The sequence below is a fragment of the Pyxicephalus adspersus genome, chromosome 8, assembly GCF_032062135.1.
Source record: "Pyxicephalus adspersus chromosome 8, UCB_Pads_2.0, whole genome shotgun sequence".
Lineage (NCBI taxonomy): Eukaryota > Metazoa > Chordata > Amphibia > Anura > Pyxicephalidae > Pyxicephalus > Pyxicephalus adspersus.
This window is the reverse complement of record NC_092865.1, coordinates 23587-44921: the sequence shown is the minus strand read 5'-3', so window position 1 is coordinate 44921 and position 21335 is coordinate 23587. Positions and strand designations below refer to the sequence as shown.

Genomic DNA, 21335 nt, shown 5'->3' with positions numbered 1-21335 from the left:
TCCTTGTGTCCTAGACTTAATAATGGGAGAACCCAATGCAACAAAGGTTTCCTTAGTCATAAGGGGGAGGAAAAGGTAGATTTTACAGCTGCTTGTTTAACCTCCCTAGCATTCTAATTCTGTATAAATTTTCTGTGCAAAAAGCATTACTTTTTTGCATGGAAATTTTTTTACATTGTAGGCTATAATTCTTAGACAAAATGCACCAAAATATGTCCAATAGGTAATAAACTTAAAAAATATATAGGTAAAAGTGTAAAATAACTGTACAGTAGCATATAATATATTATATGAAATTCTTTGTATTGGACTCAATACAGGTATTTTCTAATAAATCTAATACAAAACTATTTGAATTTCCCATCGTCACTGGGAAACCCTGCAGCTCTCATGTCTCTGCAGTTCGCAGTTGGAGCTGGAAGAGAGATGTGTCCCCAGGGAAGGCAAGGGAGCAAGGTACGTGGGTGTTAAGTGACCCCCCCCCAAGTGACTTGGGATTACCACTTTTTGCACCTAAAATCCACCCCAAATCTGGATTACCCCTAGAGGGATTAATTGACTGGCAAGACTAAAGGAGGAAGTAATGGATGTTTTACAGGAAGTGTTTTCATATCTAACATCATATGGGTCCTTATTGTATTAGTGGTCTCACAATGGCAGTTGTGCTTCCATGGCACATCCAGAGACAGACTTCAATGACAGAACTGGTTCTTCAGCTCCTAGATTTGTCTTGGTCCTCGCTCTACTACATTAAATTAATAATCTCATCAACTCTTGGCTGGTGAATCAAGTGTGGTTGGGGGGGGGGAGAGCTGTTTTCTATAATTGTGCATTTAGGAGTTGTCTGCTTTACTGTCAGTTTTGTTTAAACTGTTTTTTTGTTTTTTTTTTTTTCTTGCTGACATCTGAGCACTGCTAATTTATTGTCAGTTTCATCTGTTGCTGCAATGTTTTTGTGCCTGGTCTGTAATGCCAGTTTGGGTAGTTTATCAATTGTTCAGCAATGTGTAAAATATGCTTTTTCTTTGCTCATATTGATGTTTTAAACATTTGAACAGCACAAACATTTTTTAGGGCTAAGGGTAATATGTGTGCCATTGGAATGTTTTTTAGGGGAATAGTGAGATTAATGCAGCATATCTGCAAAGCTGCGCATATCTATCGTAGAGATCGCTTCAGTTGATGACTTCCATGGGAGTACGCCAGTGCCTCGGATTTGGTTGATGAATTGATTTTAGGGCTCCGATTCCAGATCGTGGATGCGTGTGCGCGTTGAGCTTCCGATTTGGCTTTATGAATCAGGCTCGATGTTCCAGAACACTTATGGTTTGTTCATATGCTATGCAACTTTGCAAACCTAAGGCTTTCTCCTTCAAACCTAAGCCAAACTTATTCAGTGTTTTTCTAATTGTAGTGTCATGAACATTCACATACAACAAGCTAACTGAGGCATGCACAGTCTGGGGTTATGTCCATTTCTGGCAGGATTACCTATTGTCTGAGTTTTTTTTCTGCTTGGAAATTTTTTTATTTTTTTAGGGTTAGGGGTAACTGTTAAAAACTGTAATAGAAATGCTCACATTTGCTGATGATGAATAAAATGCATTTTATTAATATCTCCTGGCTTTTACTTACCCTCTTAATTCCTGTGGAAGTGGTAAGGGTGTACTTAATCTTTCACACACTGCTTCTGCATTTTCACTTTGTAATATGTCATGTGGTTTTGTTCACCTTGCAATGTTTTTATCCATTATTAGGAACTGCTAGTAACAGCCTTAGGGTGACAACTTGCTGTATTGCTGCCCTAAGACTGGGCTACAGAACACACCTTTTGCACCCTTTGTAGTTTACAGAATTTAGCTTTAAAAGAAAGCAATCTTGTTGGCAGTGTGCAAAAAGGGACAAGCATTTGTGATAAGATCAGTATTTTTTTTTTTTTTCTTTTGAGTTTGCTGAAATTTTAGGGAAAATTGTAATGAAATTCCTGCCACCAGAACACGGTCATCCTAATTGTGATTTTTCACTTGTTCTGATGACTTGCTCTATATATCTATTCCATGGCTAGGGGGGGAAGTCCTGTCTCCAAATTTTGCCACCCTAAGCTATGAAAGGAACCCCCCACATACCCGCAATTGTTCGCTAACAAGCTTGCAACAGGACAAAGAAGGAAATTGTGTGGTCAGGAGTAGCCAGGAATGAAAAATTTGGGTACGTATGACAATACTTTGCTGCTTTAGTGTTCATGTTAGTAGAAACCTTTGCAAATAAAGCCAATGAGGCTGACACTTCCCTAAAAGAATTGGTCCTGACTTCCTGTGATGGTACCAAGCCTCTTATGTTGTAAGCATACTATATGGTGTTTAGAATCCAGGAGGCAATACCTGGTAAATATACAGCTGTGCTCTTTACAGAACTGTTGGGGTAGATGGGAAGATTATCAGCACCTCTAAAAACCCTTTGTTCTCTAGGTAAGTGGAAAAAACATTGGTATCACCCATCAGGAGTGGATATTGCCTTCAGCAGCTAGGAGAAGTGCCGTTGATGTGCATTTGGGGCATAATAAGAGATCAATGTTACCAAGTGTATCTTGCAATAGAAGATAACGCTCAGTAGGGTCTGCGATCTTTAAGTTACAAATGAAGGGGTGCTTTTATGGAATGCAATCAGAACACCATGCTTTTTCTCTCTGATGGAGGCCTGGTCAAATTGAGCATCATTTGTGTATTTGAGGTTGGAGATCGAGGAGAATCCCATCTCTTGTAGACACACAATACTCCCATCCAGGGTGGTGTTGTACATTATGGGATACGAAAACTAGGTCTGAGTTAGCCATTCATCAAATAAAAAGAACATTTTGCTGCTTAAGTAATTAGTCATGAATATCCTTTGAACAGGACATGGTACTGACAAGGGATAAGAGGAAAGGAAGGAGGGGTTGGGGTACAGGGGTAGGAGGGTGGAGTTTTTAGGTCCAGAGGCACATGGGAGGCCCATGGATCCTAACAATGACTTGACAGGAGCTGTTTTCTAAGTCCTCAAATTTCTCTGGTGCTGCTGTAAGATCAAAGTTAAGGACCTCAATGTCATGATTGTGGAAATCCACCACAATGATCACATCTAGAGGCAGTGCCAAATGAAATGCAGCCGCCATCTTGGATCATACAGAGCGGCTGCTGCAGTGTAACCTGCCACAGGGGAGGATTGGCATCCTTCTGCTTCCTCTCTAGTATCATTGCTACTCCTTGGGGCTACAATTAGAAAGAATATCCCTGCTGCCACAACTGCAATATTCAACAGGGCAGCCTGGAGTTCTTATTGCATCCTGCACTTTTTTTGTTTTTTGCACTTTTTTTGTTTCATCCTGCACTTGTTTTTTGCATCGGCTGATTTTTTTTACCTCTCCATTTTTTTTAAGCCAGAGCTCATTAGCCTAAGTTCACAATATCATCATAGCACTGGGCTACACTCTTTTAATTTACCATCCCTTTTGTCACATACTAGGAGTACTATCTTACTATATCAAGAGCCATGGATAGTTACGTGGGTAAGACAACAACTAACAAAAGGGGAAACATACACAGAAAGAGGACCTGTTCTCTCCTTTTGCATCCCCAGCTTCACCAGACCTGCTTCCTCTATACAAATTAGAGCTGTAGCCATGTGGCCCAAGGAACCACCAAGATAGAGGATATCATAAGGACCAGGAAGACCCTACATTCTCTTACCTAACTGTACATTTCTGAGTCTTGAAAATAATATCATTGCTTGATCCTTCATTTAGGACACCTTGCACTAAGGAAGGAACATTTTGGCTAAATGGGTGTTGGAGGTGATTCTCAGGTACTCCATCATCTGAGTAGGGTACTCCGTTCACCAAGCCGCCAAACTGGTGAAAAGTCCCTAAGACTAAAATCAAACTGGCTCCTGGATTTTGCCAACACTAAGACTCTGTCCATATAATGCAACTGGGTCAGTTCTTGCAGATGCAGAAAGTCCATGACCATAACAATAACTTTGTTAAATGTTCTGGGAGTGGTGGCTAGGCTGAATGGCATACAAGTGAACTGGAGATGAACACTGGAGACTGCAAAGCGAAGATATGTTTGACAACTGGCTAATCTCAGGATATGCAGGTAGGCATTTGCCAAATCTATAGATATTATCCAGTCTAAAGAGTGTATTACTGAAAGAATAATTTTGCAGACACCATGCTAAAATATCTGATGTGAAAAAACGCATTTAGATCTTTGAGGTCCAGTACTGGAAGGAAAGCCTCCAATCCCTTTTCACCAGGAAATGTCTGGAGTAAAAACGGTTGCCTTCTTTCCTTGGATGGACTGGAACTTCTTGAGCGTGTAATAAATTGTAAATGTCAGGGCAGCACAGTGGCTCAATGGTTAGCACTCTGGCCCTTGCAGTGCTAGTTCGCTGATTTGAAACTCAGCCAGGACTTTATCTGCATGGAGTTTGTATATTCTCCCTGTGTCTGTGTAGGGTACTCTGGTTTCCTCCCATATCCCCAAAAAAACAAACATACAGTTAGGTTAATAGGCTTTCCCTCAAAAAATGTCCTTAGATTACATTATTGTCATATGACCTTGGTAGGCACAGATTGTGAGCCCCTTTGAGGGACAGCTAGTGATATGATGATATGACAAAGGAATTTATAAAGCATTGCATAATATGTTGGATCTATATAAATACTGGCTACAAATAAAAAAATACTTTAAGATCGAAGAAACTGTTGTTTCTCTACATCCAACAGCAAAAAGGTCTGAAAAAACCATGAATTTGCAGGGTTGGACACAAACTCAATCTGATAACCTTTGGAAAGACCCAAGACCAAACAGGGAAGAAACTCATCTGTGGGTTTGGAGATGAGATGGGGATCTTGATAATGAGCAGAGTCAAATTGATTGATATGACATGTAGATATAGTGAATGTCATACATTTGTAACATTGCACTGTGTAACAAAATAAAAATAACAATAACATATGTACATTGGTAAATGGGAAGCCACAAAAATACAACTGAAGAATGATGCTTTATCATATGGTCCCCTTTTACTAGTGGTTTTTACCCAACGTGTTTCGCAAATAGTGCTTCATCATGGGTGGGTAAGACTTCATGAAGCTATATATAACCCAAACATTAAATATTGTAGGAACATAAAGGTAAAACAAAATAGTGGTCAAATATCATGGATGTAAGTATATCTCAAATTGCAGTTGAGTATATTATCAAGTATCAGTTGTGACAGTCTAAGGTTGGATGGAAGAATATACCCCGGTATGGTTCCCAAAAGTTTTGTATCACAGTCCTAGGCAAAGGTCAAAATGAGTCCAAACATAGTTCTTTTAAAAAAGGTGGAGGATATACATTCAGATTCACCCATTTAATAAAACTATAGTATGACATATTGGTTATATTCACATATGTGTAAATAATTTGCCATATTTTGCCATAAATCACCTTCCAGGGGAAACCTGGTCAGCACTGTGTCCCACGATGCTGATCAGGTGGGCTGGGGGGAGAGAGAAAGTGAATAAAGGGGGAGGTGTATAAGAGAGAGGAGAAAAGTTGTAGTTACTATGTCACTGGACAATGCATGTATGTTCTCCACATTTTTAACATTGTAATAAAAGTTCAGATGATTGTTGTGACAGACTTAGGTCACGTATTAAATCATTGAGCTCTTCTTGGGGGAACTGCTGGTTTGATGAAACATATTCACTTCATATTCACTGCTAGCTCCTGGATTACACTCCCTGTATATCCTCCATGTCGGATACAAGAATATCAGGGACTGAACACTGCTATGGGAACATCAGCACCATGCGGCACAGGTCGTCTTGCTGATTCCATATCACCGTACTCCCACTTGTGTTTCTTGTAACGATTGAAACCTTTTACATTCACAGAACACAAATAACAATCATTATGATGATTTCTACGCTCTCCCCATACCATAGGTACAACAAATTTCACACTTTTCAGTTTTCTATTTTTCTAGTGACCTAGACACTCTACACAAGTTGCATACCATATGGGGAGCCCAATACTTATCTTGGGGCCCCAGTTTAATACCAAAATATGCAAGATATGCTTGTTTCACTAATTCTGTAATTTTTCTTGTTTTTGCTGAAAATATTCACCACAAATGTAGAAAAATACATTAGGGTCATTTAAACAACTTCTTCTTGAAGAACTCATATTTCTGTAAAAAAAAGAATATGTATAAATAAAAGAAGGCAAATTAAAGTTTCATGAAAATATTCCTACATTTAATATATAAAATGCAAAACATCGGTATAAATAAAGATTGATAATATTATGCTGTGTTAACATTTGTTGTTGGTAAAATCGTCTTTTCCCATTTCCTGTATCACAAGAACTAGAGCAAATGCAATAAAACTGATGTCATTTCTGGATTCAGCAGACCTGAAATACACTAAGTATATTCAAAAATATTTTGCAAGTGAAAAAAAAAAATTGTTGAGCTGTGTAATTAGTGTATAACTTGATTAGCTCAATTTAAAGGTTACTGGTAGTTACAAAAACTTTTTAACATATTCTGCAGACAGAGCCTTAACTGATAAACCAGCTGTAATTTAAAGCCCTCATCTTACTTTGCACTATGATATCTCATCATTGCCCATTTATTATGAGTTAAAGCTAATGGAAAAAAAATCACAATCAGGAAATTATACACTGACAAAACACACATCTTAAACAAATTACTTTATTGGAGAAATGAATTCACATTTTAAGATTTCTGAGGATATTTGGAAGACCACAATCAGTGTTCCACTAGGGTGTGAGGGTTCTATTTTTTTATGTTCACTTTCTGTAAATATCACTTCTGACTTTTCATGCTCATCTACAAACTGCCCAAACTAAGAGCAGATATTAAAGATCATCAGTTCTGTTGGGTTAGAATGTTACTAATTTAAAAATATTTTACTTAAATAAAGTTTTTTTTTACCACCACAAAGTCAGTGGCAGCTAGATTAAAGAAACATAAAAACTCATTTGAGTATTGTCATGCCCCGCCACGAGGGATGCTACATTCTAGTATGACAGGTGCTCTTTAAAGTCTGATCACGCTTCCCTGCTGCTGCAATATTAAACACACATACCAATCTCCATTTTTACCACCAGACATGACATGTTGGTCCTGTACTCTAATACATTATGACAGACCAAAAAGTTCTCTTTACAAAAAAGGTAGTAACTGCACAAATTCTCTTGTTTGGTGGTGCTAGTTCCAAGAGCCTTGGTTTCCTAGAAGGTCATGGTGCCTGTGAAGGTGGGAGCAACACACAACATAAAGTGCAATCCTCAAACTTAAGGCAAGCTCATGTAAACTACAAAACAATAAACTTTAGTCTCTGACAAAAAGGATGAGAATCAGGCTATGGCTCCAGAGGCTGCTGTGTTACTGCAGTTGGTTATCTAATTATTGATCCCCAGGGAAGCAATTGGAGAGTGTGGATAATTCTGCCATCAGTGGGAATTAAATATGCTACAATATAACCATTGCACCGAGTTCTGTAAAGGAGAAAAGACCATCTTCATTTACATCATATTCCTTTAGCAGATGGAGCTCTGGCAGACGAACACCAAATTCATTCTTTAATTCCTGAAATGTCAGTTTTCCGCCAATGCCCTGAGAAGACTTCCTGAACACTTCCTCTAGCTCTGAAAGAACAAAGCAGTAAAATATATATACTGATGTGGAAGAAGTAACCAAAACTACTACAGAGAGGCTTTAGGTCTTTTTGCTTACCATTCATCCTAATTGTTCCATTTGGCGGTAATGATGTCTGCTGTCTTTGCCTCTTTAGGGACCTTGGATACTTTTTTGGAAGAGAGCCTTGTGCTATTACTGTAGCTTCGCTGTCTACCATGTTAAAAAAAAAAAACGTTTTTAAAACCATTTCAATGGTAAAGCGATTGTATTAGCCAAGCCTGAGACGTTGTAAAGGTTTCAAATATTACTTAATGTTTTACAAATGTAAAAAAATACCTAGATGTGGCTACTCCTGACTTTCTGGGTATTCTGGGTAACTGAATCAAATGGTTAGTTAATTTTAATATGAACAGCCATCTCAGATTTAGAAAATGTTAGGGCTAATAAAAAAACCTGAACAGCTCTGGAATTGGACACTAAAAAAAGGATTATGTCACTGGACACTACAAAACGTTAGGGCCACCACTGGGCACAACAGAACAGCTCCAGGATTGGACACTAGGGATAAATTCCATGATGGACAAAACGGAAGGACTTTTCCACTGGCCACTACAGGATTGTCCTGCTATTGGACATGATTAAATGCCAACGACAATTTCTGCCACTAGACATGACAGAATGCCTACACTGATAAGACACTAGGGGTTGGATCTGCTATAGGACACAGCTCTTACTCCAATAATTACCAGTTTTTGTAGTGCTGGTTATTTTATCGTCATCTGGTGTCTTTGTCAATGCGTGAATGAGCTGCAGCTGCTCACGAATCTCAGAAACAGGCATATCTTCCTTTTTAGGATTCTACATAATTAGAGAAAATAATATTGCTGTGGTAAATGCTAGTACTGTATAGCTCACATTCATGTCCCACATCAAAATCAGATAAGTCTATTTAGTAATAAAATCAATGGGTTGGTCTGGATGCTCTTGATTTGGGGTCATCACATAAAAGACAAGGAGCTCAAAAGTAATAACCAGCCAAGCTGTACATCAGTGTACACGGTGAGCTCTGTCCAGGGACACCACTGGATAATGTCACATATCAATAGGTATATAATATATATTCTCATACAGCTGAGCTTGGTTCATTATTATATCCTGCTAATTAGCAGTCATAGACCTGATACATAACTCCTATGTACCACCACAGTTTTGAGGTGGACATTCACTGTTGCTGGTATTGTATGGAAAAGATGGCACCTCAAACCTAAAACATAACCTAAAAAATAAATCTTTTGCACTCTAGCAAAACCTAATGCAGGTACCTGGATACTGAACTGAATATTATCCTACAATTGCTGCTATTCAGGAGGTACAGTGCTCCAACACAATGCATGTTCTAGGAAAGAAAATATCATCTTCCGATAACCTTGGTGAATTAAATTATGCTGCTGATCTCCTTGACCCTCACTCCCATCTCCCCAATTGTATCCATTCCCCCCAGGCTTCAGCACTTGTTTCGCCTCCTTCAATCTTCCCGGCTGGCCTCTTCTTCACCCCTCCAAAATTTACTGCCTCTTTGATTCTCATTTCCTCCTACTTTCTTCACTCCTCCCTATATCACCTCTTCTTCCACTTTACCCACTTTAAGCGACCCACTTCATGCCAACAGATTCAGCCACTAATACTGTGGCAAACTGTTGTTCTATTAAACTACATGTAAACATAAAGTTGTATTGTTTCTCTGTACAGTAATTTGTACCTGTTCAACAGTGACTGGTGTTCACCAATTAGAAACAGGGGCAGAATTTTTTCCCCCTATAACAGTTTAATGCTGGATCATCAGGGATAATTTTTATTAAAAGCAGCCAGTCTAAAAGTATGGAAATCACATTTGAAATTCGATTAATTAGTCTATCTCTGTTTAGGCTAGATTCAAGGAAAAAAAAGTGCTGAACCCAAATAGTGAGGTAATCCAACATAGCTTTATAACTAACAAAAAAAAAATATTGTTCAGCTTTCTGCCAATATACTGCTACGGAGTTACACTATTAGGACTGTATCAACTACAGAAACCATGAGGATACACCTCTGAGACACCAAATCCCATTAACCCCCCTCAGGGTCGCCAAAAACAAAAAAAACCCACTTACCTTGTTCCTTTGGCATCCCCTGGCGTCCTGCTGGACCCTGCAGGTCCTCGGGACACGTCTTCTTCCTTCGATCTTCAGCCATCAACCTCAGAGACGTTCACTGGGGTTTCCCGGTGACGTTGGTGCGGACAGGAGGCGCGGCGGGAAATTCAAATTATTTTGTATTGGATTCAATACAAAACAACTGTATTGAATCCAATTCAAATAAATTTTTATATAATATAATATATATTATAATATATAAATAATTATAATATACATGCTACAGTACAGTTATATTACAGGTTTTAGTATTTTTATGCACCCTTGTTTTAACAGACCTTTTTTTAAAGTTTAATATTAAATTTATTAAATATTGGAAATATTTAGGTGAGTTATGCCTAAGAATTATAGGCCTACAATGTTAAATAAATTTCCATGTAAAAAAAGTTAACGCTTTTTGCATGAAAATATGGAATTAGAACGCCAGGGGTGGGGGGAGGGGTTAACCACACATACATAGAACTCAAGAGAAGGCCAGTAATGACCTTATTGAATTAATTAGCTGGTTACCACACACATCTGCTGAAATTTCATCTGTAAACACAAATACCCATAAATTCACCTATAGACCCTCCTCAAGAGACAGCCAAGAGGTGGTCTATATGATAAGTAAAATCATATATATGATGGTACACATATACACACACAGAGATTACGTACTGATCCGGAGACAATTCCTTTCTTCTCATTCTGATTCAGAAATAATAGGTTAGACTCTAGAATGGAGACTCTTTGGCTTATGTTGGAGACTGTGACATCAATGTTATGAAAGCGCAGGTCATTCATTTGCTGATGATATACAATGGTGGAATTCAATTCTTCCAGGAAGCTCTCAACCTGCATAATAGACAATTGTTAACACATTCAACTCAAGTCTGACGCAACAATATGTGGAATCAATATAATACGAGTTTGAGCAAAATATATGCTATTTATAACATACAGCTACCATAATCAAACCTGCACCAAAGGCTAAAACTGATTGGTTGCTGTGAGTAATAACTAACTGTTCATCAATGACAGACTAAAGCACCAAAAATTCCTTCTGTTAGCTATAAATAAAAACACCTATAAAAGCCTACAGAGAGCCATGATCCTCTTTGAATAATCCCACACCTTCCATCATAAGACCTTTGTGTGCACATCATCCATCCATAACTTCTCAGCAGGAAATCATACCTGTACAACGCTGTGTGTTCCAGGAGATTGTGATGGGGACAGCACTGAAGTGACTCCAGCCTGCAAGACAGAACAGTTGCTTTAATCGTCTATTTAGTGCCAACACTTTTCATTTGTGTCTATAAAATATATGCTCTAGGTAAGGGGTGTCAAACTCAAACACACAAAGGGCCGAAATCAAAAACTTAGACCAAGTCAGGGGCCAAACCTGAAATCCACTGAAAAAATTGAAGTTTCTTGTTCTCACCAGATATAAAACCTTCCCACACGGAAACAATGAGGTCCCACTCAACACTCAATCCGGAACAGAACAGAATAAGAGGCCTACAAATTTTTTTTTTTAATTTTAAACTCAAAAAATTTGTTTCAAATCAAAATGACCTACTAATAATAAAAATGCTAAACAATATATATATACACACACTGAGAATGACACAGAAGAGACTGTATCGCCTGTGATGTGTGAGAGGGGGCGGGCAGGGGCAGAGATTTCTCACTTGTCACATAGACACGAGTGATGCCGAGACTTCCCAGCATTACTAGCGTCTATGGAACAGAACAACGGGGCCATGCAGTCATGCCGGGAATTATAGTAGCGGTATCACTTGATGCAATAGGTAGTAGCAGGCGGGCCAGATGCAATTCACCTTCGAAATTCCTTGGGGGGGCCAAAAAAAAGGCCCAGGCCATAGTTTGACACCCCTGCTCTAGGTGAATAATATTTAACCCTTACTCTGGACCTCAGTAACTGCCCAATATTGAAGTACTTGTGTCATGATTTACAATAAAGAGGAATCATCCTTGCTACTTGATGTTTGGATCCATTAGCTAGGATCTAAATTGGTAGGAATATCTGTCCTCGCTTCTGTGCTGTCCCATATTAGCTACAAAAATTCCCTAAAGAAATGTATAACTGGCAGGGATTATAGGATCACAGGCCCGTGATCTGCATATTTTAACCTTAAGGTATAAGTAATAAACTAAATTTATATAATAATATTTAAAAGTATTTATATACAGCTAAATCTATTGAAAAAATGATGGATACAGTGGAAAGGTGAAAACCCATTAGGTTTTAATGCCATCAGAAGTTCCCTTAGAAAGATTCTTTCACTTTCTGTCAGACAAAAACTAGTTTTCTCACAGGAACAGAAGTGAATGAAGCTCTCTACCAAGAACAGACAGAAGTAGCAATGCTATTCATTGGTAAGGCTACACTAAAACTGCAGTCAGTTCTTTTCCAGGTTGCATAATTTCGGGGATTTGAGTACAGCTATACTGTGTATTCTGTAATTTGCAAAGCTGTTCCTAATGTACCATCTGTCAGGGGTTACATACCCTCCAAAAATCTGATTATGTACATTTGCAACCAAAATATTCCAGCAAATTGAGGGCCTTTCCAGAAACCCTGGACAAACATTTTTTTCTTCAGTTTGATGTGTAGGGAACAATAGGCACCCTTTATCCCATAAGGGAGTACAATATGTATGCACAAATATTTATAATAAACCATGGAAAACACTTGTGCACCAGATGTGGGAAGCTCGGTGCATATTGTAGGGTTTATTTAATTTATTGCTTTATTATAAACATGAACTTACTACATCTTTCTGTAACATCTCCACCAGCTTTTTCTGCTCCTCAGATGCATTTTGCAGAGCCTCCACATCATGGTGTACGCTGGTCAGAGTACTCCCTAGTGTGGCTACACTCTGCAAGATCAGAATGACGTATTACAGACTGTGGTAAAAAATTACACAGTAGATTGGAGTGGAATGGTATGCACAACAGACAAAGAGAAGGCTGAAGCAGAGTGACATATTGGGGTCCAAGGGATGCATAACAGAGAGTAGAATTTAGGGGGAAGCATTAGGACAAATTAGTGGGGGTAGAGGAGAATGTATATTAGATGCAGAGTAGGATGTACTGGGAAGTAAGGTGAAAGGTTGGAGCTATATAAAAGATGGAGTTTTGGTAAGCAGAGTGACAAGAAGTCATCTAAAAATTCTAAAGTTATTTAAATCTAACTTTAGATGTAAAACACACAAATTGCTTGACAGTTGGTATGAGGTGTTTGTGTTGATATGCTGTGTTTGGTTTTCCCCAAAACATCTTGAATGGTCTTATAACCATTCTCAGATTGATAAGAAGCTACAATTACTTCAGTAGGATCATTGCTGACCATTACATTCCTTCTTGGCATTGTGTTAACACACACCTGAATGCTCCAGGTCAGCAAACTGTCAAAACTTCTACTTTTATAGAGCTGGTCACACATGCTGATGAGCTGCACCTGGTTGCTAGATACCCTTTAAGTCCTATGAAAGTGGCACTACCCCTAGGTTTACATAATTTTACATTACACTGCATCTATATTTTGACTTCGTCTTTGTTAAATATATAATGACAGTGTAATATGCCATGTGTTGTTCTTCACTAACATAGGATTATCTATTAAGACCAGATACACAAAACCTAAGAATTGAAAGAAAATGGACATGTGTAGATGGAAGTAGATGAACAGACTGGGGTGAAGTTGATGCATAACAGACAGAGATTAGGATGTAGGTGGAATTAGACTGACAGACATGGGGGAGGAAATTCATAATAGACTGAAGTGTGTAAATTTGGGACAGTTAAAAGAAGAGGCTAGGAAAAATATGAGAGCGGGTGATCAGAGAATATGTAGATTTGACAGGTCACTTGTTTACCTTCTGAAGATCCTCCATCTTCTTCGGCAAATTAATTAAATCAGAGGCAGACTTGAGATTGGCTTTAAGCTGGCTGACTGCATTGCTGAGCTGGGAGATCTGAGAGAGAAACAGAAACGTGAAATAATCGCCACAACATCAATCATAGTTTCTGTAAGCATATGCCAGGTTGATGATGGTTGGAGTGACCAATCACTGCTCTTTTCCTTGAGATTTAGGCTCTCTGCTCCTCCTCCTCAATAGCACAAGGGAAATACTGTATATAATGATTGCTCAGAGGGGATCTGGAAAATTTTGATCCCTCTGGGTCAGACTCTAATTTGGAGCGCCTACAAGCAGGAGACACTGGTACGTATTTAGGAACGGACTATGATTGCTCACCCAGATGGATGAATCTCACCTGCTTGTTCATATCAGTGATGTTGGCCCAGAGTTTATGGAGGCCCATCTCGCCACTCACAACATCATCCAGCCGTTTCTGCTTCCCCATAAGATCCTCTTTTATTTTTGGGATCTCCAAGACTGAATTCCGCTGACTGGACTCCACTAAAAGAGAAGGTTAGGGGAGGTATGTGAGTAGGATTTGCCATGGCACAGATTATCTTAAAAAATACAAGAATAGGGTAGCATCACTAACAAGTGCGTCTTTTTTCTCTGGCACTGCAGGTATTAGAAGCAGAACATATTTAGCATCCTACACACCCATCTATAGAATGACTACATTTTAGTTTAGCCTAACTACTCCAACCCTGCAGAGTTCTCCTGCGCCCCAGCATAATTCCCTTACAGAACTGCAGACACACAATCAGCCTCATTAGTAATGTACGGCTGCTTTACCAAAAAGCTTTTGGACTGACTGCTGCCATCCCTATTCTTAGGTCTCCGATTGCATGCCACGCTCCTCGGCTGGAAGTTTTAGGAACACTAGGTGGGTGAGACAGCAAATTAAACAAAAAGTAAACTTTATAGAAAAATATATTAAAGGTGGACCTGCATCACTGCACATCTACTCTGTAGAATACCCATAAAATGGTGAATGATCCATCTTCTACATTCACAACTCAACCATTGCTATGAAGGACTGTCTGATCTCAATGTGAGTCACTAATGTACATTCACTTCCCACATCTAGGGTTTAAAGCCTGTGTGCCTGAAATAATAACTTTACTGCAGGGGTGCCCAATACGTGGATAGCAAGCTACCAGTAGATCGCAAAGGCAACGTGGGTAGATCGCAGAGCTCTGCTTTCAAAATAAACTTCCACCATGACTGATGGTTATTTGGAAGTCTGTTTAAGGCTGGCTACCAGCAACTACTGCCCGGACTTTGGCTGATTCCATTCAGTTTAAGAAGTCATCAGAGTAACATAATGGCCAAAAATGTACAGAATTGTATTGTGCCAGACCTGTTCATGCTTTTATGCAAGGTAAACAATATATATGGTAAATATAAAGTGTACTAGGTATATATATATATATTTATATAAATACATTTATGTTTAGCATTTTTATTGATGGTGGATCATTTTGTCATTTTAAAAGTAGCTTGCAAGCCAAAAAAGTGTTTTACTGCCTCTCACATTATTTCCTGGCATCACACACCTGTCAGCAATAAAATGACAAACAACAGCAGAGGTCAAACTGTATGAAATCATCTGTACACCAGAAATCTTCATCACAGCGGCAGAGATTAGACTGAGCAAAGGTCACAATTCTACCTCCAATAGCAGAGACATTCTAAGGAACAGTATGTATGTGCCATGCTTCCCAAAACCTAAACCCATAGATTCAGAAAGCAGGCACACCCACCCAATAGACCCGGGACATCGACATAGAAGCACATTCAGCAACTATAGTGCCAGGACCCTGCACACTTGCCAATTGCTAGACTAAGGATACTAACGAATGCATTCCCCAGGCACCACCTAGGAATTAGGCACTAGACCCAAGAACATGCAGCTGGCACTTGATCAGAACCCTGGCACATGCAGGGGGACCTGGACCCAGGGCCCGGATACAGTGCTATGCCCAGGGCCCTGAAACACTCACTGGCTAAGGAAGTCCAGGTCCTCGTCCAAGGCAATTTGTTTCCAGATGATACCATGACATAGGTGGCCAGGATGAAAGCACGGACTACTTGGCAGACTTTGCAGGACTCCACAATTCTGGTGCCTCAGCCAAGAAAACAAAGCTCCAAGCCTTTGTCTGGGACTGCGTGTCATTATTCCATGAACGGAGGCTATTATATTGCAATGTCTTTTCTTGCACTGCATCACAGTACAGGTCTGATTGTACCTCAATCCATCCATTTAAACAGCACAAAAAAAATCAGTGTTAGGCAGCAGTGGAAGGCACAACCTCCAGGCGGCACTTCCAGGTAACGGTGCCAGCACCATAACGCAATCTGTATTGAAGACATATGATTATGGGGGGGATATTAGATTGTGAGCTCTGCGGAGGGACAGCTAGTCACATGACTATGGACTTTGTACAGCGCGGCGTAATATGATGGCCCTATATAAATACTATATATGACTCACTGGCTCTCATTTGCTCTCTGAGGAGGTCCAGGTTTTCTTTTAGAGCAATCTGCATCCACACAAGACCAATACTCGCCATGACACAGGCCGCCAGAATGATGAAAGCGCACACCGGTGAGCAGACCTTGCAGCACTGCGTTATTCCAACTCTGTAAGAGAAATAAACCAATCACAGGTTGGATGGACATCATCTCTATTGTGGGGGATGGATTGATGGGGCAATCACAGCATCATCTCTGTATTGTGGGGGATGGATTGATGGGGCAATAATCACAGCATCATCTCTGTTTTGTGGGGGATTGATTGATGGGGCAATTATTCACAGCATCATCCCTGTATTGTGAGGGATGGATTGATGGGGCAATTATTCACAGCATCATCTCTGTATTGTGGGGGATGGATTGATGGGGCAATTAATCACAGCATCCAATTTTTTCGGGCATGGTAGGAGACATTCTGTTATTGGTGGTGTATTGGGGCAATCATGGGTTAGGGGCAATAGGTTGATGGTCAGCCATTAGTAAACAGGAAGCTATGGGGGAGGGGCAGGTGACTCACCTCCCGCAGCGGCCATGTCTGTCAGTGACAGTGCCATAGTCCTCGGTGTCAGTGTCTGTATCGGTGTCGCGCAGCAGAGGGTGGTGTCCCCCTCCCCCCTTCTTCTTCCCGTCTCCGGCCAGACCAATTAGAGCGTTAAGCTCCTTCCTCTTCTTCATTTTCTTGTGAGGAGTTGAAGGAGCCGGGGGACCGGCGGACAGAGCACCGGAGCCCATCGCCTTCCGCCAGCCGGATCCCCGGCTGTCACTCATCTGTGCCAGTCCCCAGTCATCACGCTGCCCTATTGGCTGTTTGCCCTCTACTTTTTCTCACTCCGTTTGACTATTGGAACCTAGCCTGTCACTCAGATTGTCGTGTCCCCAACTTCCGTTTACTGAACCCGCCCTTTCCTGTCTTTTTCACCTTAGCCATCCGTGCCATTGGTGGTGCAACCATTAAATTGTATTCCTGTTAGTGAATGTCCACCTAGCTCCTTCTAATGAGGAGGCGAGGGACCAACTGATTAGCAAAAAGTAATGTCTCACTATCATTCCTTTATTATTATTATTATTATTATTATAATACATTTAAATTGCGCTGACATATACCACAGCGTTGTACACTCAGCTAGACCCATCAGGCTCTGTAAGGAGGAGCTGACACTCTAGTGTCCCCCATAGTCACACACTATTATTATACATTTATATAGCTCTGACATATACCGCAGTGCTGTACAGAGGACACTGAGCCAGTCCTATCAGTCTCTGTACGGAGGAGCTGACACTCTAATGTCCCCCCACAGTCACACACTATTATATATTTATATAGCGCTGACAAATATATATAAGTATACAGCGCTGTATACTGAGCCAGTCCTATCAGTCTCTGGCCTCAGGACTCTGAGTCTGGGCTTTTATCATTAAAAGGATTTTATTTTAATCAAGCAAAAGCAAATATAATGAAGCATAGAAATGAAAGAACCTCCATCAATCGACTGATTTTCAATCAATATTTAAAAGTATGGCTACCTGATGGCAGATAATATTTTTTACAAAATGCAGTCACTGATAATCCAACATTACAGGGTCCCAGACACAAAAGACATTAACATCAATACCTAAAGCGTGGGATATATATAGGGAGATATTAGGACATGGCGAAAGATGTGGTGGGGTATAAATTGTTATAGGTATTACAATGGGACAGGATTAGTATTGGACAAAATAGGGAAAGTAAAAACAGAATTGAATGCCATGGGGGGTCGGAGTGTGGAGGGCAGCCAGTTTATACAATGGCAGGAGGTAATGGGGTTGCAAGAATCACTGGGGGTCATAGGAGATAACGGGGTCACAGGAATCACTGGGGTCACAGGAGGTATTGGGGTTGCAAGAATCACTGGGGGTCATAGGAGGTAATGGGGTCACAGGAGGTAATGGGTCCCAAGAATCACTAGGGCTCACAGGAAGTAATGGGTACACAGGAATCACTGGGTCTGTGATATTAGCAGGTGAGTACCACTTGCAGCAAGCACACAAAATTTATAATCACTTTATTTGTGCCAAAATAATACCAATTTCTTTGGCTAATTCAAACAAAACTTAAACTTGCCTCATGGAATCAGGAAGGAATTTTTTTTTGCCTTCCTCTGGACCAACTATGTTTTATAGGGTTTTATTTCTAGGATATGATTGTTTCCCTGGTGGTTGAACTTGATAGACTTAACCTACTATGTAATTAAATAAAGGTAGCTTACATTAGCTTGTATCCCATAGTCCAGAGGTAGGCAAACTACGGCCTAGCCAGTATTCCAGTCTAGCCTAACACCCCCCGCCCCCCCCAGCTATTTATTGTTGGATCCGGCCTAATTGAATTCTCGTGTTATTGCGAGTTCCCGAGATATCATTGAGTTCATGCACAATAACTCCAATTACTATGCCTAAAAAGCAAAAGCAATGCGCAGCTACCAGTTTCCAGAAGGTTGACCTCGAACGTTGGGTCTTCAACCCCGAATGGACTGACAAATTATTCTTTGTCCAACGCGGCAACAAAGCCCTGTGTTTAGTGTGCAATGACACCAACAGCACTTTCAAGCAGTCGAATCTCAAGGGGCATTTCGATGCCAAGCATGCGCACAGGTACAGAGACTACACTGCGGATGAGCGGAAGACTGGCTGCTCGCTTGCAGTCATGGTTGGAAAAATCCTTTCCTTGGACACCTTGTTTTTTCTGGCCTAGTGTGCCTTCTTGACCTCCTGAAATGGCCTAGTAGTCCAAAAAGTTTGCCGACCCCTGCCATAGTCCTTTACAATTCAGGAATAATTCAGTCCATACATAGACAAGCAGCCTTCAGGCCAAGGGAATACAGCTTCCTTCCAGGCATGTCTGCAGCCTATCTGCTGCAATTCCCTTTCAGACAAAGATATAACCTCACCTGAGAGCACACCTGTGCTACTTATAGTTAAACCTCTGGTATGCCTGGAGCCAATCTCCAGGGTGCACTCAGTATCTTCCTTTCCATTCCAGAGCCCTGAAACAAACAAACTGCAAACTTGAGTTGATTCCTACTAATTTTGGACTCCTTCCTAGAATACTCCCTGGTTTTTAAAGGGCCCATATCTCCTTTAAAGGGCCAAAATATCTCCTGTCCAAGATCCATGTCTGCGGTCCTGTGCAAGTCACAGAAGGCTGTGGAGTCATAGTAGACCCCGGGACTCCAAGGTTATTTCCATAAATGATGTGACCCCCAACTTATACACATAAATATGTTAACAATTCCAGGGGGTATATATATAATATGCAACTGTTAAATCCATCTTCAGGCAAAATGCCAAAAACTTTCCAACCCCCCTACAACCCATCTCAGCTGATCCTATACTTTCTGACCATAAATCCATCATCCAGTGCATCTTCCAGTTCCTGGCTGTCTTCTCTTGTTGATGTCATGCTCTGGTCTACTAAAACCCTCCTGTGACCAGCTGAAAAAGTGTCTACATCTGGCAGAAGATGACTTTTACATTGGAGGATTGACACAATGAGGAAAAAATGAGAGGAGGTTTCCATGTGTCACAAATCCAAACTGCTGTGCCAGGCTTTTCACCACATAAGCTTGAAAATTGGATGCGTGGTCACCAACCCCTGGGCCCAGGCAGTTGTATGTAAGTATGCTTATAAATGTTGTAGTTTGGCTACACATCTTCTACATATATTCATTCTTTACAGCTACTGATAGCACTATGGCAGTCATAGCTTTACTGGACACCAAAAGTCATGAAATATAGCCTCCTACAGTATTGGAATAGGCACTCATGCTTTTTTCATTTTAATTCAGCCTGAAGTGGTTTCTGGTAATATGAGCTTCTACGTCAAGTGAGGTTACGCATTTGAGTTTGCACAAGCGCATTGAATAGCTGTGATGGTTAACCAAGAATGATACATGCCTCTGATGGTAAATCTCCCAGAAATAGGATAAATAGGAAATCTTGTTCTGTTTTGCCATTATGTGAATGATGCTGTCTGTGAGAATGTAATCCATTAATCACACAGTATGCCAAAAGGTATGGAAGCCCCGGGACTTGCTGCTGGTCCTCTACTTTCCCTCCATTGTGGTACTCATAGGAGTTTGGTGTCATTCAGAGAGAGACATCTGTTACATACTTTTGCTCAACATATCAGGCGCTGTGTGAGAACAGATTAACAAAGATTTTCCATATTAACACTTTGTACACTGCTGTAAACTGTTACATATATCTAGCAAACTTTTTCATAAAAACAGGGATTCTTGGTCTTTTAGATTACAAACTGTATTACACTTATGGCCTTCTAATTCCGGCCAAAAATTTGGGTGTTGCCATTATTCTTGCAGGATAGTGAAAAGTCCCTGTAATTACCGTCTGTGGTCATTAGAGGGCATCAGCATCCAGATGTGGTTATATTGTGTTCTAGTACAGCTGAGCCCAGTAAATAGTGACAGCTGTAATGGAGTTTGTGTTCTCTGTGGATCTCTACCGACTATTACATCTTATGGTTGTGTTCTGTTTCTCAGCTTTACTGCTGAAGGTTTTTCAGACTTTTCAGAGGATATGGAAGCTTAGGAGAGCTCTGAAGTCATTTCCTGGACCACCGACCCACTGGCTATATGGACATTCACAGGAGGTAGTGGAGACTGTATTGTGTGTTTGGTGATGGGGAGGGGTGGTCTTGTCTTGTTTACAGGATGTACCTGGCCATATTGGGCTATATTTGGTCTATATACACTGCGCTCTGCATGGCAAAGTTCAGGATCCAGTATGAAGCTTCTAACACATTAGTTATTCATGATAATAACTAATAAGCAGAGGAAGTCCAAAGCACTTTTCGCTAACAATTAAGGGATGTTAACTTGAAGTGACAAAATGCTTTACAAAGGGATATCAACGAGGATAGCTGCTTCACCTTAACAATTTTTTTCCTGGAAGGACAGAAGATTAGTAACACCATGGTTAG

General features: G+C 40.3%; 1 protein-coding gene and 1 long non-coding RNA gene across 2 annotated transcripts in view; one reads left to right on the top strand and one right to left on the bottom strand.

Moving 5' to 3' along the window:
• Positions 1 to 6726: 6726 nt before the first annotated feature.
• On the bottom strand, positions 6727 to 17162 carry EFCAB14 (EF-hand calcium binding domain 14). Its single transcript, XM_072419253.1, has 10 exons — positions 16875 to 17162; positions 16317 to 16465; positions 14178 to 14323; positions 13778 to 13876; positions 12668 to 12778; positions 11067 to 11126; positions 10548 to 10724; positions 8442 to 8553; positions 7792 to 7905; positions 6727 to 7703 (listed from the first exon to the last, which is right to left on the bottom strand). The coding sequence occupies exons 1-10, from the start codon at positions 17123 to 17125 to the stop codon at positions 7528 to 7530; spliced, it is 1395 nt and encodes a 464-aa protein (XP_072275354.1). The 5' UTR covers positions 17126 to 17162; the 3' UTR covers positions 6727 to 7527.
• Positions 17163 to 18718: 1556 nt separating this feature from the next.
• LOC140336268 (uncharacterized) overlaps positions 18719 to 21335 on the top strand; it is an 11299-nt gene continuing 8682 nt past the window's right edge. The window contains exons 1-2 of the long non-coding RNA XR_011921862.1: positions 18719 to 20008; positions 20896 to 21005. This is a non-coding gene — a long non-coding RNA (uncharacterized lncRNA). The remainder of the gene's footprint in view (positions 20009 to 20895; positions 21006 to 21335) is intronic.

Coding starts and splice junctions, on each gene's coding strand:
- EFCAB14 (XM_072419253.1), bottom strand. CDS start 17,125: ATGAGTGACAGCCGGGGATCCGGCTGGCGGAAGGCGATGGGCTCCGGT. Junction 12,779..13,777: donor AGATGGAGGATCTTCAGAAG/GTAAACAAGTGA, acceptor CTGATCTTGCAG/AGTGTAGCCACACTAGGGAG. Junction 8,554..10,547: donor AAGGAATTGTCTCCGGATCA/GTACGTAATCTC, acceptor CTAATTATGTAG/AATCCTAAAAAGGAAGATAT.